At 40.2% G+C, this 16,516-nt stretch overlaps 1 protein-coding gene across 1 annotated transcript in view; it reads left to right on the plus strand.

The window, feature by feature from the left end:
• Positions 1-9,608, plus strand: part of KCNK5 (potassium two pore domain channel subfamily K member 5) — a 36,456-nt gene extending 26,848 nt beyond the window's left edge. Inside the window, exons 2-5 of the mRNA XM_075089139.1 lie at positions 325-436; positions 1,925-2,091; positions 3,334-3,502; positions 4,344-9,608. Of these exons, the coding sequence (XP_074945240.1) occupies positions 325-436; positions 1,925-2,091; positions 3,334-3,502; positions 4,344-5,164 (1,269 nt within the window). The 3' untranslated portion in view covers positions 5,165-9,608. The remainder of the gene's footprint in view (positions 1-324; positions 437-1,924; positions 2,092-3,333; positions 3,503-4,343) is intronic.
• Positions 9,609-16,516: the final 6,908 nt, after the last annotated feature.

Below are 16,516 nucleotides of genomic sequence, written 5' to 3' on the forward strand. Positions count from 1 at the left end.
TTAAACGCTAGTTCAGTCTGGAGGAGTGTGTTGGTCTCTGGAAGAGATCCATTTGGGTTAAACTGGTAAATCAAGTGAAAGCTTATCTAATTAAAATCCCCTATTTAAATGTCAGAGCACCTGCACTGCTTTTTCTTAGGTGAAGCAGCTTTTTAGTATTTCATAAGGTTAAGTTTGCAAATGTACTAGGCTAGCCTTCATAAAAAAACTTGAGTGACTGTTTTGAAAGTATGAACAAGGGGAGAAAACCTGAGAGGGACAGACATGTTTGTCTTTCAGGCTGCCGGGATTTTCTAAGAACAACTGTAAACTGTTTTCTTACAGGTTGTGTCAAATGCTGCTGGACAGGGGGTTGCCATCACTGGGAACAACACTTTCAACAACTGGAATTGGCCTAATGCTGTGATCTTTGCTGCTACTGTGATCACTACAATTGGTAAGTTTTTATTGTGTCGAATTTCCTAACTGTAGCTTTCTGTATACTCTAGAGTGTTTGTTCTCTAACGTTTGTGTGTCAGGCTAGTCACTGAAAAAAGTCCCAATGGCTGGAGTTGCCTACAGTACATGTTCACCTACAGGTTTGTAGAGGGAAAAAAACCATTTTTTTTGGCACTCTCTCCATGGATATACAGAAGAGAAAGGTGTATGTCCTTACTTATTTCCAATAAGTAATGGATTCAAGGTGCTGCTGGGGATGACTGGTATCATTCCAGTTCCATTAATTCGTGCATTTAAATTTCCAAATCATAAAATCCCAAAACAAAAGTGTTCCAAAACATTCCATTAAACTAATAATTAAAGCATGTGCATATGAGGTTTTTGTATAGCTGTCCTGTTATTCATGTGCATCTTCTTAAGCTACTGATTTATCAGTGTTCTTGGCTTGCAGAACAATCTAGACTTTTTATCTGTCTCTTAAAGGCAAAGTAGAACAAGTGTTGTCTTCTAAATCTCACAACCAATTTGTGCTTATAAAACCCTCTGCATTGAAGGACTTCTTCCTCCTTTGATATATGGATTTTCAGAGCTCAACATCATCTGCCTTCTGCTTTTACAGAAAAATTTTTGCTACACAGTGTTGCTACACCCTTGCTATTCCTACAGTGAAAAAAAACCACAACCAAACCCAACAACAACAAAAAAAACAGGAATGCAAAATAACCAGAGAAGGCTAGGGGTATACAGAAATGGAAGCCTTACTGTTAAACCATATGCAGTACTGTGGTTTTCTTTATTATTTGAAACTGACAATACCCAGCATATAATATATACTTATGACAAAAAGTTGAAGTCAGGAACACACCTAAATAAGAAAACTCTGGCAGAAGTTCAGAAAATAGGCTGCTGATTTGAGAGCCTGAGTTTGTAATGCCCTGTTGGGTTCTGTGACCAGCAAAGAACTAAATATAGTTGAATGTCTTGCTATGCCACAACTCACCTTGCAGTTAACTCTCAAACTCTTACCCTGGAAAGGTAACCAGATCACAGGTTAAATGTGTATAGGGACCTTCCACGTGAGAGCTAGCTTCAGGGTTAATTTTGAGCTTTTATTCTGTGAAATTGTTTCAATCAAGCTTTAAACACTGTTGCTTGAGGCTGGGGAGTCATATTTGAAGTTTTGAGAGGAGCTTTATTTCATATTTATCTCATCTTGTCAAGGAAAAGCAGCACAAAATCTAGGAAACACTTAAAATGCAGAAATCCTCTCAGCCTGCATTAATGGAATACATGTTTGCAAGGGTATATTTGGAAGGTATCCAGATTCAGAAGATGAGCAGCTGGAGTAGGCTAAAACTCTTGTAGATGGTGAAGCAAGGAGCGTCTGATACAGTAGAAGCCCACGCAATGTTGTTTTGTGTATAGGTAGAATTGCCTTGAATTCTCTGCAACAAGAACAGACTGTGCACATACTTATCTCTTCTAGGTTACGGAAATGTTTCTCCAAAGACACCCTCTGGGCGTCTCTTCTGCATATTTTATGGGCTCTTTGGAGTTCCTCTCTGCTTGACGTGGATCAGTGCTCTGGGGAAGTTCTTTGGAGGACGTGCCAAGAGGCTGGGCCAGTTTCTGACAAAAAGAGGAGTTAGCCTGGTAAGGCCCTGTCTTCTTTACCCTTGTGCTGTGTATTTTTGACGTGTGAATTAAGCTTACACTTCTTAATTTACCTGCTAATCTTGGTAGCAAATGAACACTTGCACAAATATTAATTTTCCCAAATGGTTTTGCATAGAAATAACTGAAAGGGGAATTGGGTCTAATATGTTAGTTCTGCAAGAAGTTTTAGCAAAATGAGATCTTGTTGAAACCTTTCATACTAAATATAAATCTTGCAGCTTCTAAGGAGACATATGTATCTCCTTACATTAGAAACCTGTAGGACAAATGTAGGTGAGGCTCCATTTCACAGACATTCCATGCAAGCTCCTCTGGCACAGAAATAAGCTGTCCTGCGTTGTTCCCACCTGCTTCTATGCTAGCGTGAGTACTTCCTGCTGTGTAATGAACCAACTGGAAAATAATGTTTTGTTCTGAGTTACTGGCTTGTGTGTTTTTTGTTTGTGGCTTTTTGTTGGGCTTTTTTTGTGGTGGTTTTGTTTTGTGGTTGGGTGTTTGTGGTTTTGGGTTTTTTTTTCCTATGTGTTTTGTTTTACTGTAATTTTTAAATTATTTTTTTATTTTGTCTTGGTGGGTGTGGGTTTTTTCTTTTGTTTTGTTTGTTTGTTTTCCCCCAAGTGAGTTCTAGCTCAGCTCTAACTCTGCGCGGAGATGGGAGGCAATGCAAGGCCATAGTGCCTGGAGGACAGTGGGACTGGTTTAGGTCCTGGTTTCAGAAACGGAGCAAGAAGTTTCTTGGTTCAGCACCTGAGAAGTACAGAAACTGATGGCATGTGTGTGTGCATCTTTTGTGCAGAGGTTACATGAGTGGCAAAGGGTAGGAGGCATAAAGAGGAGAAGCATCTTAATCACTTGTGATCCTCTATACTCGAATGAAAGGAAAATCAGAGGTACTGACTGCTTTTTAGACTACAGTGCTATGTCTGTATCCCATGCCTATTTATAAAACATCAGGAACTCCTTAAACCTTTCAACAGTGTGAAAGAAAACTGAGGAAATAGTCCAGTTTGAGCAAGTTGTTGTAAGAATAGTGAGTTCTACATAAAGGAAAAAAATAGTTCTGTGTTTATTTCAGTCAGGGACTTCTAAATTATGGCTGGTAAACTGTTAGCACAAAACTCTGAAATGTCTGGTACTGTCAGATGACACTTGGTGCTATGGATGGGAAAATAAAATTTGGAGATCTTTCCCTGACTTGTTTTTTTTCTTTCTTTACAGAGGAAAGCACAAATTACATGCACAGCTATTTTCATTGTTTGGGGTGTCTTGGTCCATCTGGTTATTCCTCCCTTTGTCTTTATGGTGACTGAAGGATGGGATTACATTGAAGGCCTCTATTTCTCATTCATCACTATCACCACCATAGGATTTGGAGATTTTGTTGCTGGTCAGTAATTGTAGTTTATGTATTATTTCACTACATGCATAGTGGGGCAATTGTATTTCTAAACTCTAATTCAAAAAGGTGATCTTTAAGATTTTCCAAAACATTTTGCTGAATTTTGAAGATTCAATTAGAGCTGGGTACTGATCCAATGGACTCGATTTGGCTCTTCAATATTGGTTTAGACACCCAATGCCTTTATTGGACTAATCCTGGGGCCAAGTTCTGGAGTTTGTAACACTCTCAGGTGCCTCAGGTCCTTGTTTCAGGCAAGGAGCTATCCTATCCACCAGGGCAATTAAGCACCTTTGAATGGGATCCAGTATACTAAGCAGGGCACGTAAGTACTGGGCAATGCTCTCTGTGCAGCTATCTAGAACTAGTCAACAGGAAATGCAGAGCATACTGGTGTCTCCTTCCTATGTCCTGTCTTTCTCTAAAAACCACTGCCTCGTTCAGAGCTTTGGAGATGGTCCTTGTAAGTGGAATTCTGAATCCTTTTCTTGAGGAAGGTACCTATATCCATACCTCAGTGGCAGTGAGAAAGCTTATCATTTTCAAAGAGGACAAAAGTTCACTTTCATAGGTTCAAGGAGAGGATGAATATGCTTCCATTTTATATTGTAGTCCAGTAGTCAGAATACATGCAGCAAAGAATTGGAAGACCTGGGATCAACTTTTTTCTGTCAGAAGGGTTTCAGATCCCCACTTACCACCTCTGAGCAGTGTTCAAACAGCTAGGCTCTGTTAGTGTGGAAGGGAGTAGTTTTCAGGGTCATAACTTCAAAGGTTTATCAGCTGCAAGTCCTGTTTCAGTAATGTTCTTGTTTTTAATTCTTCGTAGGTGTAAATCCAGATGCAAACTATCATGCCCTTTACAGATATTTTGTGGAGTTATGGATCTATCTGGGACTAGCTTGGCTTTCACTCTTTGTTAACTGGAAGGTCAGTATGTTTGTGGAAGTCCACAAAGCAATCAAGAAACGGAGGAAAAAAAGGAAAGAGTCATTTGACAACCATCCTCGGTCCAAAAAACCCCTTCAAATGGGTACCTCAAAGGATGTCAACATCTTTAGCTTTCTGTCAAAGAAGGAAGAAACCTACAATGATCTTATTAAGCAAATTGGGAAGAAGGCCCTGAAGACAAATAATGACAAAATTATTAAAGTAGAAAATACCAAACAAAATATGCAGAATGCCAGTATAGATGCCCAGGTGACTTACACAAAGACAGAGTTGTTTGAGTACGATGAGGCTTCCCTGGACATTCAAAATGGTCATGTACTGAGACCCCTGAATGATAAACGTATTGGAGACAGCCCTCTAGAAGGAACCATGTTTGTAAACCAGCTAGACAGGATTAGTGAAGAAGAAGGCGAAGTGTGGGATTCCAGAGACTATCGACCCTTAATATTTGAGAATGCCAATATAACATTTGTAAATGAAGATGATGACGAAGAGGAAGATATATCAGATGATGAGGAAACATCAAAGTCCTCCATGGATGATAATCTTGCAGAGGAACCTGAAACTGCAAAAAAACTGGTAAAATTCCCATCCTCTGATGAATCTACCTTTACCAATAATGAGCTAGAACTTTCTGTGCCTTATGAACAACTGATGAATGAATATAATACAGTAAGCAATGTGAAGGCTGCAACGTGAAGCATGTTTGACAATGATGTTCTGAAAGTCATCAGTGCATATCGAACAAATTAACAGAGCAAGGAGAAAAGCATGTTTCTGCAGCTTCTCCTGTCTCTCTGAAAACAAAAGCAAGTCCCAAACTAATAAATTCCAGTGTTCTTCTCCCATCCTAAGTTGGTTTCTGAGCCCATCAGCTTTGCTTATCTGAAAAAACTTGTAAAATAACAGTTGAATTTGAAGTCCTGCTCTTTCTTGGGATTTAATGGTTCTTGAACAAAGTAGAAAAGAAGAGACTAGTTAATACACTGGACCTACTCTGTGTTTATGCATTTCAGTGAGGAATTAGTTTGGGAGTGTAACTATACTGTTCCAAAGAGACTGTTTCGGGCATCAAATGTGTTCAGTTACTCCAATTAACCTTTCACCTCTGAAAACCTGGATTTGAATCCTGCTTTGATCACAAATGAAAGCAAGGGGTTTGCTTTTTCTTTAAGTTGCCCATTGTTAAGTTGTTACCACAAAAAAAAAAAAAAATAATGGTGCAACCACTAGTTGTTCTTAATGAGAAACTTTAGATGGAATACCAGGACACACAGATCTGAGCTGAGGTGCGCTGGCAGACTGAGGAGGAAGCATCTAAAACATCTGTCTAGAATATGTCAGTGCTTGTCAAATTATAGTAAATTGTAATTTCATAAATAAAATATTAAAAATTAAAAATTCCAAAGGAATGGATTGAGAAGGAGCCATCAAACACGGAAGAATCATCTGGGATGAAGCTCACCAATTGCGCTGCTAAACAGCACATCAGCCCCGGAACTGTTAAAGAGTAAAGTGACTGGAAGACCTATTGATCAAAGCATGTATGAGCACAAGCAGGATGCAATGAACTTTTTTAATGTTGAAAGTGTCCTTCCACTGTCCATTTCCTAGAGCAAATACTTGAACGAACCTTATACAGTATCTATGTACAGGTGAAGTTTTATTGACACTGTTCTTCTGAGGAAAAAATCACCTTGGGAGGCACAGATACTCTCCAAATGCCCTAATGCCTGTCAGAAGGGACCTGTAGCACTGCTGCTGATCTGTGCAGTGTGTTAGTCAGTATTGTTATTTGATGTTCCTCCCTGCCTTGGTACTTCAGACGAGACTTGAATGAGAGATGACTTTTTGAAACAGTTGATTACACTTTGCTCATTTCTTTTGTTTGAAAGTATGACTTAAATGCAATGGTGCACATGCAATGGTTATTCTATCCCACTTTCAGGAAGGCTGGGCAATATCAAATCTTGGGCAAACTGAGATGTGATCAAGTGACATAAGGCCATAAGGCACTTTTTAAAAGGAACCTTGGCTCTAAGCTCCTGAAAGTATTATCTTTTGGCTTGGAGATGGGCTTCTCATTGAGAAGGAAGTATGTCTCTTCATAACATTTATGCCCAAGTTGTTTTGGCTACAAAGAAAATTATACCATGGTTTTATTTTTCTTTCTTTTTCCGTATCTATGCCTGACAACTCTTTCAAGCGAGGCTCTTGATTACACGTTGGCAAAAGGTACTGACTTCAGTTGTATCCAATATACTTGGAACAGAAAATAGCCAAGACCTTTAAACCATAACATGTCAAGCTCTGTTGTTCTGTTTAGTTTTACAGTATTTAAGTAATTCCGCTATGTCCCAAAGTTTCCAAAGTTCAGTGAACAGTTAAAAGCTGTCTCATTCTAGTTTTCGGTGTAATGCTGGCAGACTTAGTAGCTCTTTAAGAAGAGCTTAAGGAATCTTGCAATGCTAACCTTGAATTACTAGATATTTCTAATAACTGCAAATATTGGCTGCAGCTTCAATTGCTGTCCTCTTCCACAGAAGGAGGAGGACATATGGGAAACTGGTACTCTGGTTGGATAGTCTGTTGATGGGAAGTTTTGAAGTCACCTACTGTGAAACAAGGGACTGTCTTTACTCATTTCTTTCAGAGTTTTCTATGTACATGACATTTTTTTCAAATAGAAAGTGAACACAAGGATAGAGCGAAATCTTATACTGGCAAAAATGTAGACTCGACATCATTGGATTTGGAAGTTAATCTGTATTTTATTATAATATTGCTGAAGAGAGATTCTAATTTGAAATAAAATTTTATCATATTACTCCTATTTGGAGTAGGGGTGGTGGGATGAATTTGACTTGTATCTGACAAGAAAGAGGGAGAGGCCCTTTCGAGAAGATTCTGATTTACTTCTAATAAACACCCCTACCCCATTGTTTTAAAATTACTCCAAGCCCTTCAAGTATTTCTTTATACCTGAAGGGTTGTGGTTGACAGCTATACCTTGTAACTTTAAGAAATGGTAGGTAAGAAGACTACATGGATGATACACAGGATGCTCGTGTAGCAAGCCTAGCCTTTTTTTTTGTTTTGGGTTCGGGTTTTTTTTTGTTTGTTTAAAAAAGTGCACATTAGCTTAAAAGAAAATGAGAAAGCACTCCATATAGCTTTTGTTGTCCTCCAACTTGTCTTCCATTATTGATGCAAAGATCAAAGTTTTAGTGACAGTTAGAATGCTACAGGACAGTGAGGAAAGAAGAGGCTTCCTGAAAGTGCATAAAACAGAAAAGCATAGTCCAATCTTCATTTAAAAAAAGATAAATTTATCTTTAATACAGAAATAATACAACCCAGACACTTGGCTGGGCTGCTTTGATTGGGAGGGGATGTTGCACACTGGAACCAAGACTCCGTTCTCCGTAGCGAAGTGCACTTGTATGCCAGAGCTGAGAATGGATGGGATCTGTTTCATATTATCAAGTTAGATGTGGCTCTCTGGCCTTTCCCAGTGTAGTCAGCATAGACTATAAGTCTGCATAATAAGTATCATGGGATTTAAAGTAATAGTTTAAATTTATTAAAACAAAGTACAATATTCCTGCTTTTGGGAAACATGATCACACCTCACAAAACTGTTCTCAAGACATCCTATCGTGTGCCTTAATGTAATCCTAATGCTAGGAAATAATTTCTCTTTACACAGGGGCCAATACAAGTGGTCTCATTAAGCCCTACTTGTTATCAATGTTTTGGAGGGGTTTAGTTGGCACATGGCTTCATACTGGCTCTCTCCAAAAAGTTGAACCATTTCCCAGGGTTTTTGAAATTATGGTGCCATCTCAGAACTGCCGAAGTGCTAAGCGAGACAGCTTTTTGCCTGTCTGTCTTCCATGTCTCGAGAAAAGCAGCTGCCTGGGGGATCTAAATTATTGTCTCTTCTGCCTTCAGATTTACATGTAGTGAGTTAGAGGGGTGTTCAGGCTGGATTTTGAGCTATTCAGCCCCAGAAGTGCCTCTGAGTGAATTCCCCAGTGCTACTTGGTAAGGTCTTGTAGTTATTTCAATTATCTGGTCAATCTGGAAACATTTTCTTTGGATGCCATGTAAGATTTCATTTGGCTAACCAATAACGTTAACAGCTCTTTTAATGCTATGGAATTAGTTTTGTAGGCGAGACGGATCTCTTCCTGGGAAGAGAGAAAAGGGGATTTAAAAAAAAAAAAGAAAAAAGTTTAAAAGCACATATAAGGAAGGGATGAAATGAAAATGGAAAATCTTCTTTCTAGCTATTATCTACAACTAGATTGTATTTCCAGTCGCATCATGTGAAGCACAGGTCCACTTTCACTATATAAACTTTCTAATTTTGACAAGACAAGCCAATACTTCAAAAAATTTAATAAAAAACAAATCCTGAAATGTGACAACAAAAGTCTGTTCCTAGAAAAGCCCTTTTAAGTGCTGTCAACTATGTGACCCCATCCTTCATGCCATCATTGTGATATTTCTTGGTTTTGTCTCGTGCTATTGAAGCCTGTTTTTACCTGAAGGGCATAATTTTCAGATAACATTTTTCACAGCAGGCAGTCTAACACATCTGATACACTGGTACGAAATCACTGAGGAAATACAAGAAGTGGTGTGTTAAATTTTGCTGAACTAATGATTTGTGAATCTGTTGCTGGCAATGGATGTCACAAAACATGCATAAATAAAACCATAGACTGATAACAGATCCATGGTGACACAGCTGTATATGTTGAGATTTTTTTTTTTTCCCCAGTTGACCTGGGAGAGTATGTGTAGAGACAGACAAGCGTCGCAAATGAGGAGAGCAAAAAGCAATATACAAGTCTGTTGGCCTAAACAAAACACTCCAAGAACTCTGTTATAGACTTGTAATTTTTGTGCCTCATGGGATTCATTCCATTTGTGATGGATGTACCTTTTAAAAAAATTAGCTTGTCTTTCATATGGCCTTTGAAGTTTGTACAGTTCTGACTCTTATCACTCCATAATATGCCTGTTTGTTCTTTGTTGCTGATTGTCACTGGAATCACTCTGTATGTAAATATTTGTTAAGTCTTTGTAAAATGTAATTTATTTTAATATTTTACAATAAAAATTTTACAATCTATCCTATCATGAGGAGAAGGGCAATCACAAAGAGATTTCTTTTCACAACTCCCTACCTTGTAATGCACCTTGCAGATGAGACTGGTCTTGGTCCAAAGAGCTCGAAGGTAAGGAGCTGATAAAGCAAGTTGTTTGATGCAAGCAGATGCCTGTACTTGTGTGGAGTATTGATGACTTCAGTTCAATGGCATCTGGCCTTCAATTAGATACAGCACAGCAAATTATTATTCAATGAGAATTTTGGACAGCTTTTAAAAAGTTTTTTTGGGGGACTATGTCATTTTTTTTCAGGGACCTGTTTTTAAAGAAGATGCACTGAGACAGGAAGTGTTAGAATCGATCAGTACTACAATATAATAAAACAGGTGTTTATGACTACCTGAATCTTGTGCCAGAGCTATTAAAATATCTGAGTAGTTGTTTATGAATTTTTACAAGATTTCTAGTAGTAGCGCTTGCCATTTTGCATTTTGGAAGTATTTGCAGTCATTCAACTCCAGCGTTTTCCTTAAAACACCTCAGAAAATAGATAACTACCTGCCTTAATGGATAGCAAGATGTGGCTCGGTGATCCCCATGATAGAGATGGAGCAAGCTGGAGAAATTGGGACAACCTCAGCCTGAGGGTGAAGAGACTGAACCCTTGGTATTTGGGCAACTGAGTGAAAGTGCTGAGGCGTGAGCTAGGGAAGTGGGGAGATGCATAGGCACAGGAGCGGAGTGTGGATGCTATCATGATTTGAGTAAGGGTCACCAATCTCTTAAGTTTTCCTCCAGCCCCACAACAGAGAAGCAGTGGAGGAGGAAGAGGTGCCTGATGGGTGACTGATGCTAAAAACAGCCAAAGAGGGAGGTGGGGTCCCCTCGTGGAGCTGACGGCAGGACGTAACATCGAGTCTGGTAAGCACCTGATAACATTTCTATCAGCTCGCAGCAGGTGGGAGCCCACAGACTTCTGTTCACCTTCTGCCCCTGGTATTTTAGTAGAGCGTTAGTAATTTATAGGGGGTAGGGTGGCAAGAAGTAGGAAAACAGGATAAACCTGTATCTGTTAAGCGGCTGTTCCTATGGTCCGTGCCTGGCTGCAGGTTCCTCTGAACACAATAGCTCAATAGATAAAATCTCAGACCAGCTGACACTTAAAAAAACTGAAATCTTTTCACTGAACGCTTATCACAGGTATTTACAATGTGTGGTGCAACATGATACCAGCAACCTGCAGTCAGGGAAAGGGAGAACTCAAACCTTTACTTCTGGGAGACAAAGACGGTGACATAGAAGGTACAGAGTTGCTGTTGAGGACCGTTTTGCACAGAAAAAATGCTACTTCACTCCCTTCAGGGCAATTTCCTGTAATTGGACTTAAGTCCTGAAGAACCCATAAAATAACTTTTTCAGCCCCTCTGTGGGGGGGGGAGGTCTGTTGCCCTGTAGTTTGAGCAGGAAGAGCCTTCTTTTTAAATTCACGACTTGCACCTTGTACCTTTTGCCTTTCAGCAAGGGTTGGGTGGTTTTTTGTTGTGTTGGGAATAAAAGGTTGGGCTGAGCACAGCACCCATTAGATCCTGCCTTCTTTTTGTTCCAGAAAGCACTCGGAGAACTCCCCTGTCCTGCATGTAGACTGGGCCTTCTCCACATACACTGCCTGGCTTCACAGTGCGATTGTGGGCTGTGGCTTTATTTTGACTCTATGCCTAAGGAACAAGAGGGAGCGATGGGTGGATGGGAGCAAACCTAGCCCTGCCAGGGGCCCTGTATCTTGCTGAGAGTGAACCCATGGTATTGCCTTTCCCTGGCAGGCCCTTAGCTCTCCACTCAAATGTGTTCATCACCTACAGGTCTTGTGCAGCCTGGAGTATGTAAAGGGCTTGATAAAGGATTGCTTTTCACTTTCACATTGGTGGATACCTTCCTCTGTGATGTAGCTAATGCCATTCCTGCTGGCTTACGGCATGTGGCCAAAGTCTCAGGGAAGAGGCATGTGCTACTGACGCTTACTGTCTTGATTTCCATCCCAGCTCCCAAGAAAACCAGGCTAAGGAGGGCTTATCTGGATCAGAAGGGCTTATCTGGAAAGGGAGAAGCGAGGTAGACTGGGATGCTGGAGGCACTATCCTGCACAGAAGCTCCCTGAAAGCCGGGCAGCACGCTCTAGTTAGGAGGGCTTCCTCTGAAAGCCAGGTTTCCAAGTACAGCCCGTAGCCAGAACTCCTGGATAAAGAATATATGTGAGAAATATATTGACATATGAGAAATATTCTGATGGAAATAATAACCACTTTGGATTTTACAAGTTGAACTGAAACAACTGTGAATAAAGTAAGAGTTTTAGTTTTCTATTTTTAGAATATTTTTAATTGTTTGCCAGAAGTTGCCTCCCTATTGTCACTACCACCTTTTTACTCTTTCCTATGAGCAGCATGGAGCAACAACTCACTCTTCATATTTTGATGGCTATGTTGTTTCTTACATGGAGTAAGTTGTGGAAAATACACCCTGCCCCCCTTTTCTCCTTACTAGGATGGGGCTGTGAATGACAGAGAAAGCAGAACAAAAAACCTGAAAATATGAATTCTGAAACTGGGGTGAGGGGGTTAAAACACAAAATATCTGAACTAAAAGTTAACATTTTTCCCATAGACATTCTTTGAAATTTCCCATGCTAAGCTTTAGTAGAATTCTTTTGGATACTTTCCTAAATATACCAAACAAAAGCACTTGTGTTTTCAAATTAGATCTATGCATTATTTATTCAGGAAAAAAAACAAGTACTTTGATATGCTTTTAATCTTATTTGAATATAAATGTAGTGTGAGGCCCCACGATATGCCTTTTCATTGTAAAGAGAATGAATACATTCTGTATGAATGACCATGGTCCCACCCCAATAGCAAAAATACTGTTCAAGGCCTGTCAACAGCTTTGCACTGTTCTAGGGCCTTACAGCTTTAGGCACTTGTTGATCACATTTTTTTTTTATCTAGTTATATTTCTGGGTATATAAGGAAGTATCATAATTCCTAATGCTGCTAAGATCAGAGACAAAAATCCTTTTGTGTGCTTATTTGTGGGTTGGGCCCTACCCATACTGATCAAAATAAGCTGGTGCACTCGTTCCTACATATGCCTGATTACTGGGCAGAACTGCAAAAAACCTGCATGCAAATGTGAAATAAATCCATGTTCATGTTGAAACGAAGTCACAAACTTCTGAAGCTACAGGATAAGTGTTTATTCGTAAAGCTGTGTTGACCTCTCCAGCAGCCTTCATATTTGCTGCTTGTCGGTTGTATGTTGGCAGTTAGCAAAAAGCAAAGGAACAAATCAAGACCTGAGACACAAACAACCTCTTTTGATATTTTATATTCCTCACAGCTTGGGACTTTTGCTAATTCTATCTCTGGCATGGCTGGAAAGGAAGGAAAAATAGTAAGCTAATTGGTCTGCTTTTTAATTGCTGATTAGAATGGGAAATGAACACAAGAGCAGGAGTAATATGTCCTGGACATCTGAGGGGGACGCTGCCCTGTTTGGCTGGTTTTGTGGCTGTCAGTTTTTAAAAAAGACAGAAAATTAGTAGATTAACTCAAAGTGAGAAAGGCTTGCAAGGGGGGCTTGCTTTCATATAAGGAAGGAGGCCCAGGTTTTAAGATTTTCTGCTCTATTTCTTCAGAAAGTGAAGCTCTTTAAATTAATCTAAAATATCAGACTAGACTCTGAGATGTACAATAGGGATCAGATGAAGGCAAGAAGGTAAAGCAAATACCTATTTTTAAACTTTAACCTACAAGTTCTCTGTAGTTCTGTGGTGCAAGTTCTCCATCCTTTACAGCTGCTTAAATTGAGGAGAGAGCCTGACATTTAGCCCCCACCCTGATATCCCCAGCATGTCACTCAAGCAAAGTTAAAGGGATGTGGTGTTGAACTAAGAATCATTTTTTTAGAGCAAGAGACACAGTTTGTATCAAGTACAGGAAGAAATCAGAGACCCAAAACTATAGTAGCTGAGGAATCTGTTATTGTGAGATTTGCTCTAAAACACTAGGAAATAAGATTTCTGGCAAATAATTTCAAGCAGTTTTCTGACGATGATGACTGGCCAAGTGACATTGACTTATTTGAGGGAGTTTAATTCTATGATATTTATTACTAGCTGAATAGTATAATCTTATGGGGGCATAATAGCTGAAAGCTGCAAAAGCTGCAGGAAAGAACTGTCAGCCTGTTAAAATGTGTAGGCTTGAGGCAGACTTTTTCTTTCAGAGATGCAATAAAAATAACAAATACGGTGGAAATGGATTGAAGCTCTAACTGGCTTTTATTTTAAAGTTTCTGAGCCCATATATTACTGTGCCTTCAAGTGCTGTGGTTTTGGAAATGCTTGGAATAAACTTAACTTCCTCTGGCACAGAGAGGGAGGAAAAGGCTTTGGGGTTATCACAGTTTATTTACTGTGAAATGACCATTCTTTAAAACAACAACAAGAAGATTCAGGGTGGGGAGAGCAGTGACTGGTTTCAAACACTAGTCTACTCAGACCTACGCAGTAATGACCTAACTCATTTTTCATGGAAGGATACACTTCTGCCCCTTTTGTCTGTCTCTTCTGGCTCCAACCACTTTTCTCCTTGCTTATATGTCTTGATTTTTCCTTTCCTCTGCTGCGTTGCATCTGTCCTGTTACAATTCCTGTGGCCCCTAGGAACATCACAGCTGCTTGCAGGCAGGACACAGCAGCTGCTTGGCATTTCAGGCTGACAGCCATAAGACGGATTTGGCTTCTCTGGCTCAGTATGCCAGCCTGAACTGCTTCAGCTAAAGGAGGCAGAGGTTGAACAACCAAGGCACCCAGCTGAGTGGTCATGGCTTCCTTCAATGAAAGAGTTCAAGCTGTTGCACCTTTTCAGCCATGTTATTTACATCTGCTGTGGATTTGGATTTGCAGGGATGTGGTTCAGTAAGGGAAAGGGTAGAGCTTCACTATGGGGCCATGAAGTGGACTAGGCAAGCCTATCTAAATACTCAGAGAGACTTGTTAGTGAAGCTGGGGTTCAAAGTAGTTTTTGAAAGAGGCTGTGCCTATTGTGAATTGTAGTCACACCCTTTCCAGCTCCACCCACCCCTTCTTCCCACTCCAGTTCCCTTTTACCACCACTCCTACACTCCCCAGTCCACTTTATGACCACAGTTTTCCCTATCACTCCAGCCCCTGAACTGGGAAGAGAAAGCTTAGCTCTTTTTAGCTTGGAACTCTCCAGAAGGTTTCCAAAGTCTTAGAAACACTCCAGCTTGTTGCTGTGAGTTCAGGCTGCTTGACATGACTACATTTGTCATGTAGATGTGACCTAAAATCGTGTTCCAGTTGCACCAAGTAAGCAGCAAAGGTATCACCTGTTTAAATAAACCTTTGGCTCCTAATCAACAAGTCAACAGAAGAAAAGAAATTGAATAGAACAAAATATGCTTGATTATTTACTAAAGACATAATGGCCTGGAGACTGAAACAAAGAGTGGGACTGAGAGCCAGATGGCAACCAATATAACCTAGACAGCCTACATGTCGAGTCTTTAGGGTACAGAAAACTCCCACGGTGGAATTTTTTTAGCACTAGAGAAATCCATATGTGCTACTTTTCCAGTTACAGTTATTCCCAATAAATGCCAAAACTGTGACTTTAAAAATATCATAGATTGATGTCAGGAAATGTTTGTGTATTTCATAACACTTGAATTTAAGTGGCCCCAGAACACCAGGGAAGGGCAGGAGTGAGAATAGGGTCTCACACCACATTTGCACAGAAGGTCCCATCAAGGGATTTGCCATTTGTATTACCAAGGCATCTATAGAAAGCTAGTAATGCATGAAAGCGCAAGTTCATAGCATGGATATAGCTGGTACCATATGCCATAGCTGAATTCTAGTGTATTATGGTGCCAGGGAGCATAAAGGGAACATTTTAGACAGGGACAATCAGCTGTTTACAGATACAGAAGAAGAGACCATGAATAGCAGGTACCACTGGCCCCAGGCAGAGTTATCGGTGGCATTCACATAGTTACATAACTCTTGGCTGGCTGGCTAGTCACAAACTGAGGTAGAAGAGTCTTCTTCAAGTACTAGGGATAGCTAGCACTATCAAAGTAATTGTATTTATATATAAAAATGTACCCTGGGAAAAAGAAACAGGGCTATGTAGGGACAGTAATCATCTAGAGCTTTGGGAAGGAGGACAATGGAATGACCCTCACTCCAGAGTATCTACACAGAGTAGGCACTCTACACGACAGGGTATAAGAAGCCTTGCTGACTATGGATGAAGAAGATTTGTCTACGCACCTGTAGCCTGCTAAACAGATCTTTGCTTCGGCTTCTGGTTAGGCCTGGCTGATATTTGAAGTGCGAAGGATAAGAACATGAGTCTGGGTGAATGCAACAGCTTTAGGACACTTCTTGTCAGAGCTGAAGGCCTTCTCTTCAAGTACCCCTGTGCACTGGGACTCTGGGATGTGGCATGTTCCCTTAACAGGGCTCTGCAAGAGAGGAGGGCAGAGCATGTACTGCCATATGCCACCTGCTTAGAAAGGAGTTTGGGGAAGCAAAAATTAACATCCACTCACAAGTTTAAACAAAAACTCATGTGTGTATGCTTCATGAGAAGTGTACAACCTTCTCTTGTGGAGAAGACTCTTCAGGAGGGCAGCTGACAATTTCTAAGAGGATAACCTTGTTCCCTGTTGCTCCAAACTATGAGCTGTCTCATGTCTTGTTGCTGCTGCTTCATTCACCCATATTCTCACTGGGGAGGCAGTGGTCCTGTTTCCCTCAAGATCAGGCCAGAACCTAGGTAGGTCTCCTTCACAGGATCCCTAATGCAAGCTTAGTTTTTCCTCAGTTGTTCAATGCTATTT

Source organism: Phalacrocorax aristotelis, chromosome 3 (assembly GCF_949628215.1).
Source record: "Phalacrocorax aristotelis chromosome 3, bGulAri2.1, whole genome shotgun sequence".
Classification (NCBI taxonomy): domain Eukaryota; kingdom Metazoa; phylum Chordata; class Aves; order Suliformes; family Phalacrocoracidae; genus Phalacrocorax; species Phalacrocorax aristotelis.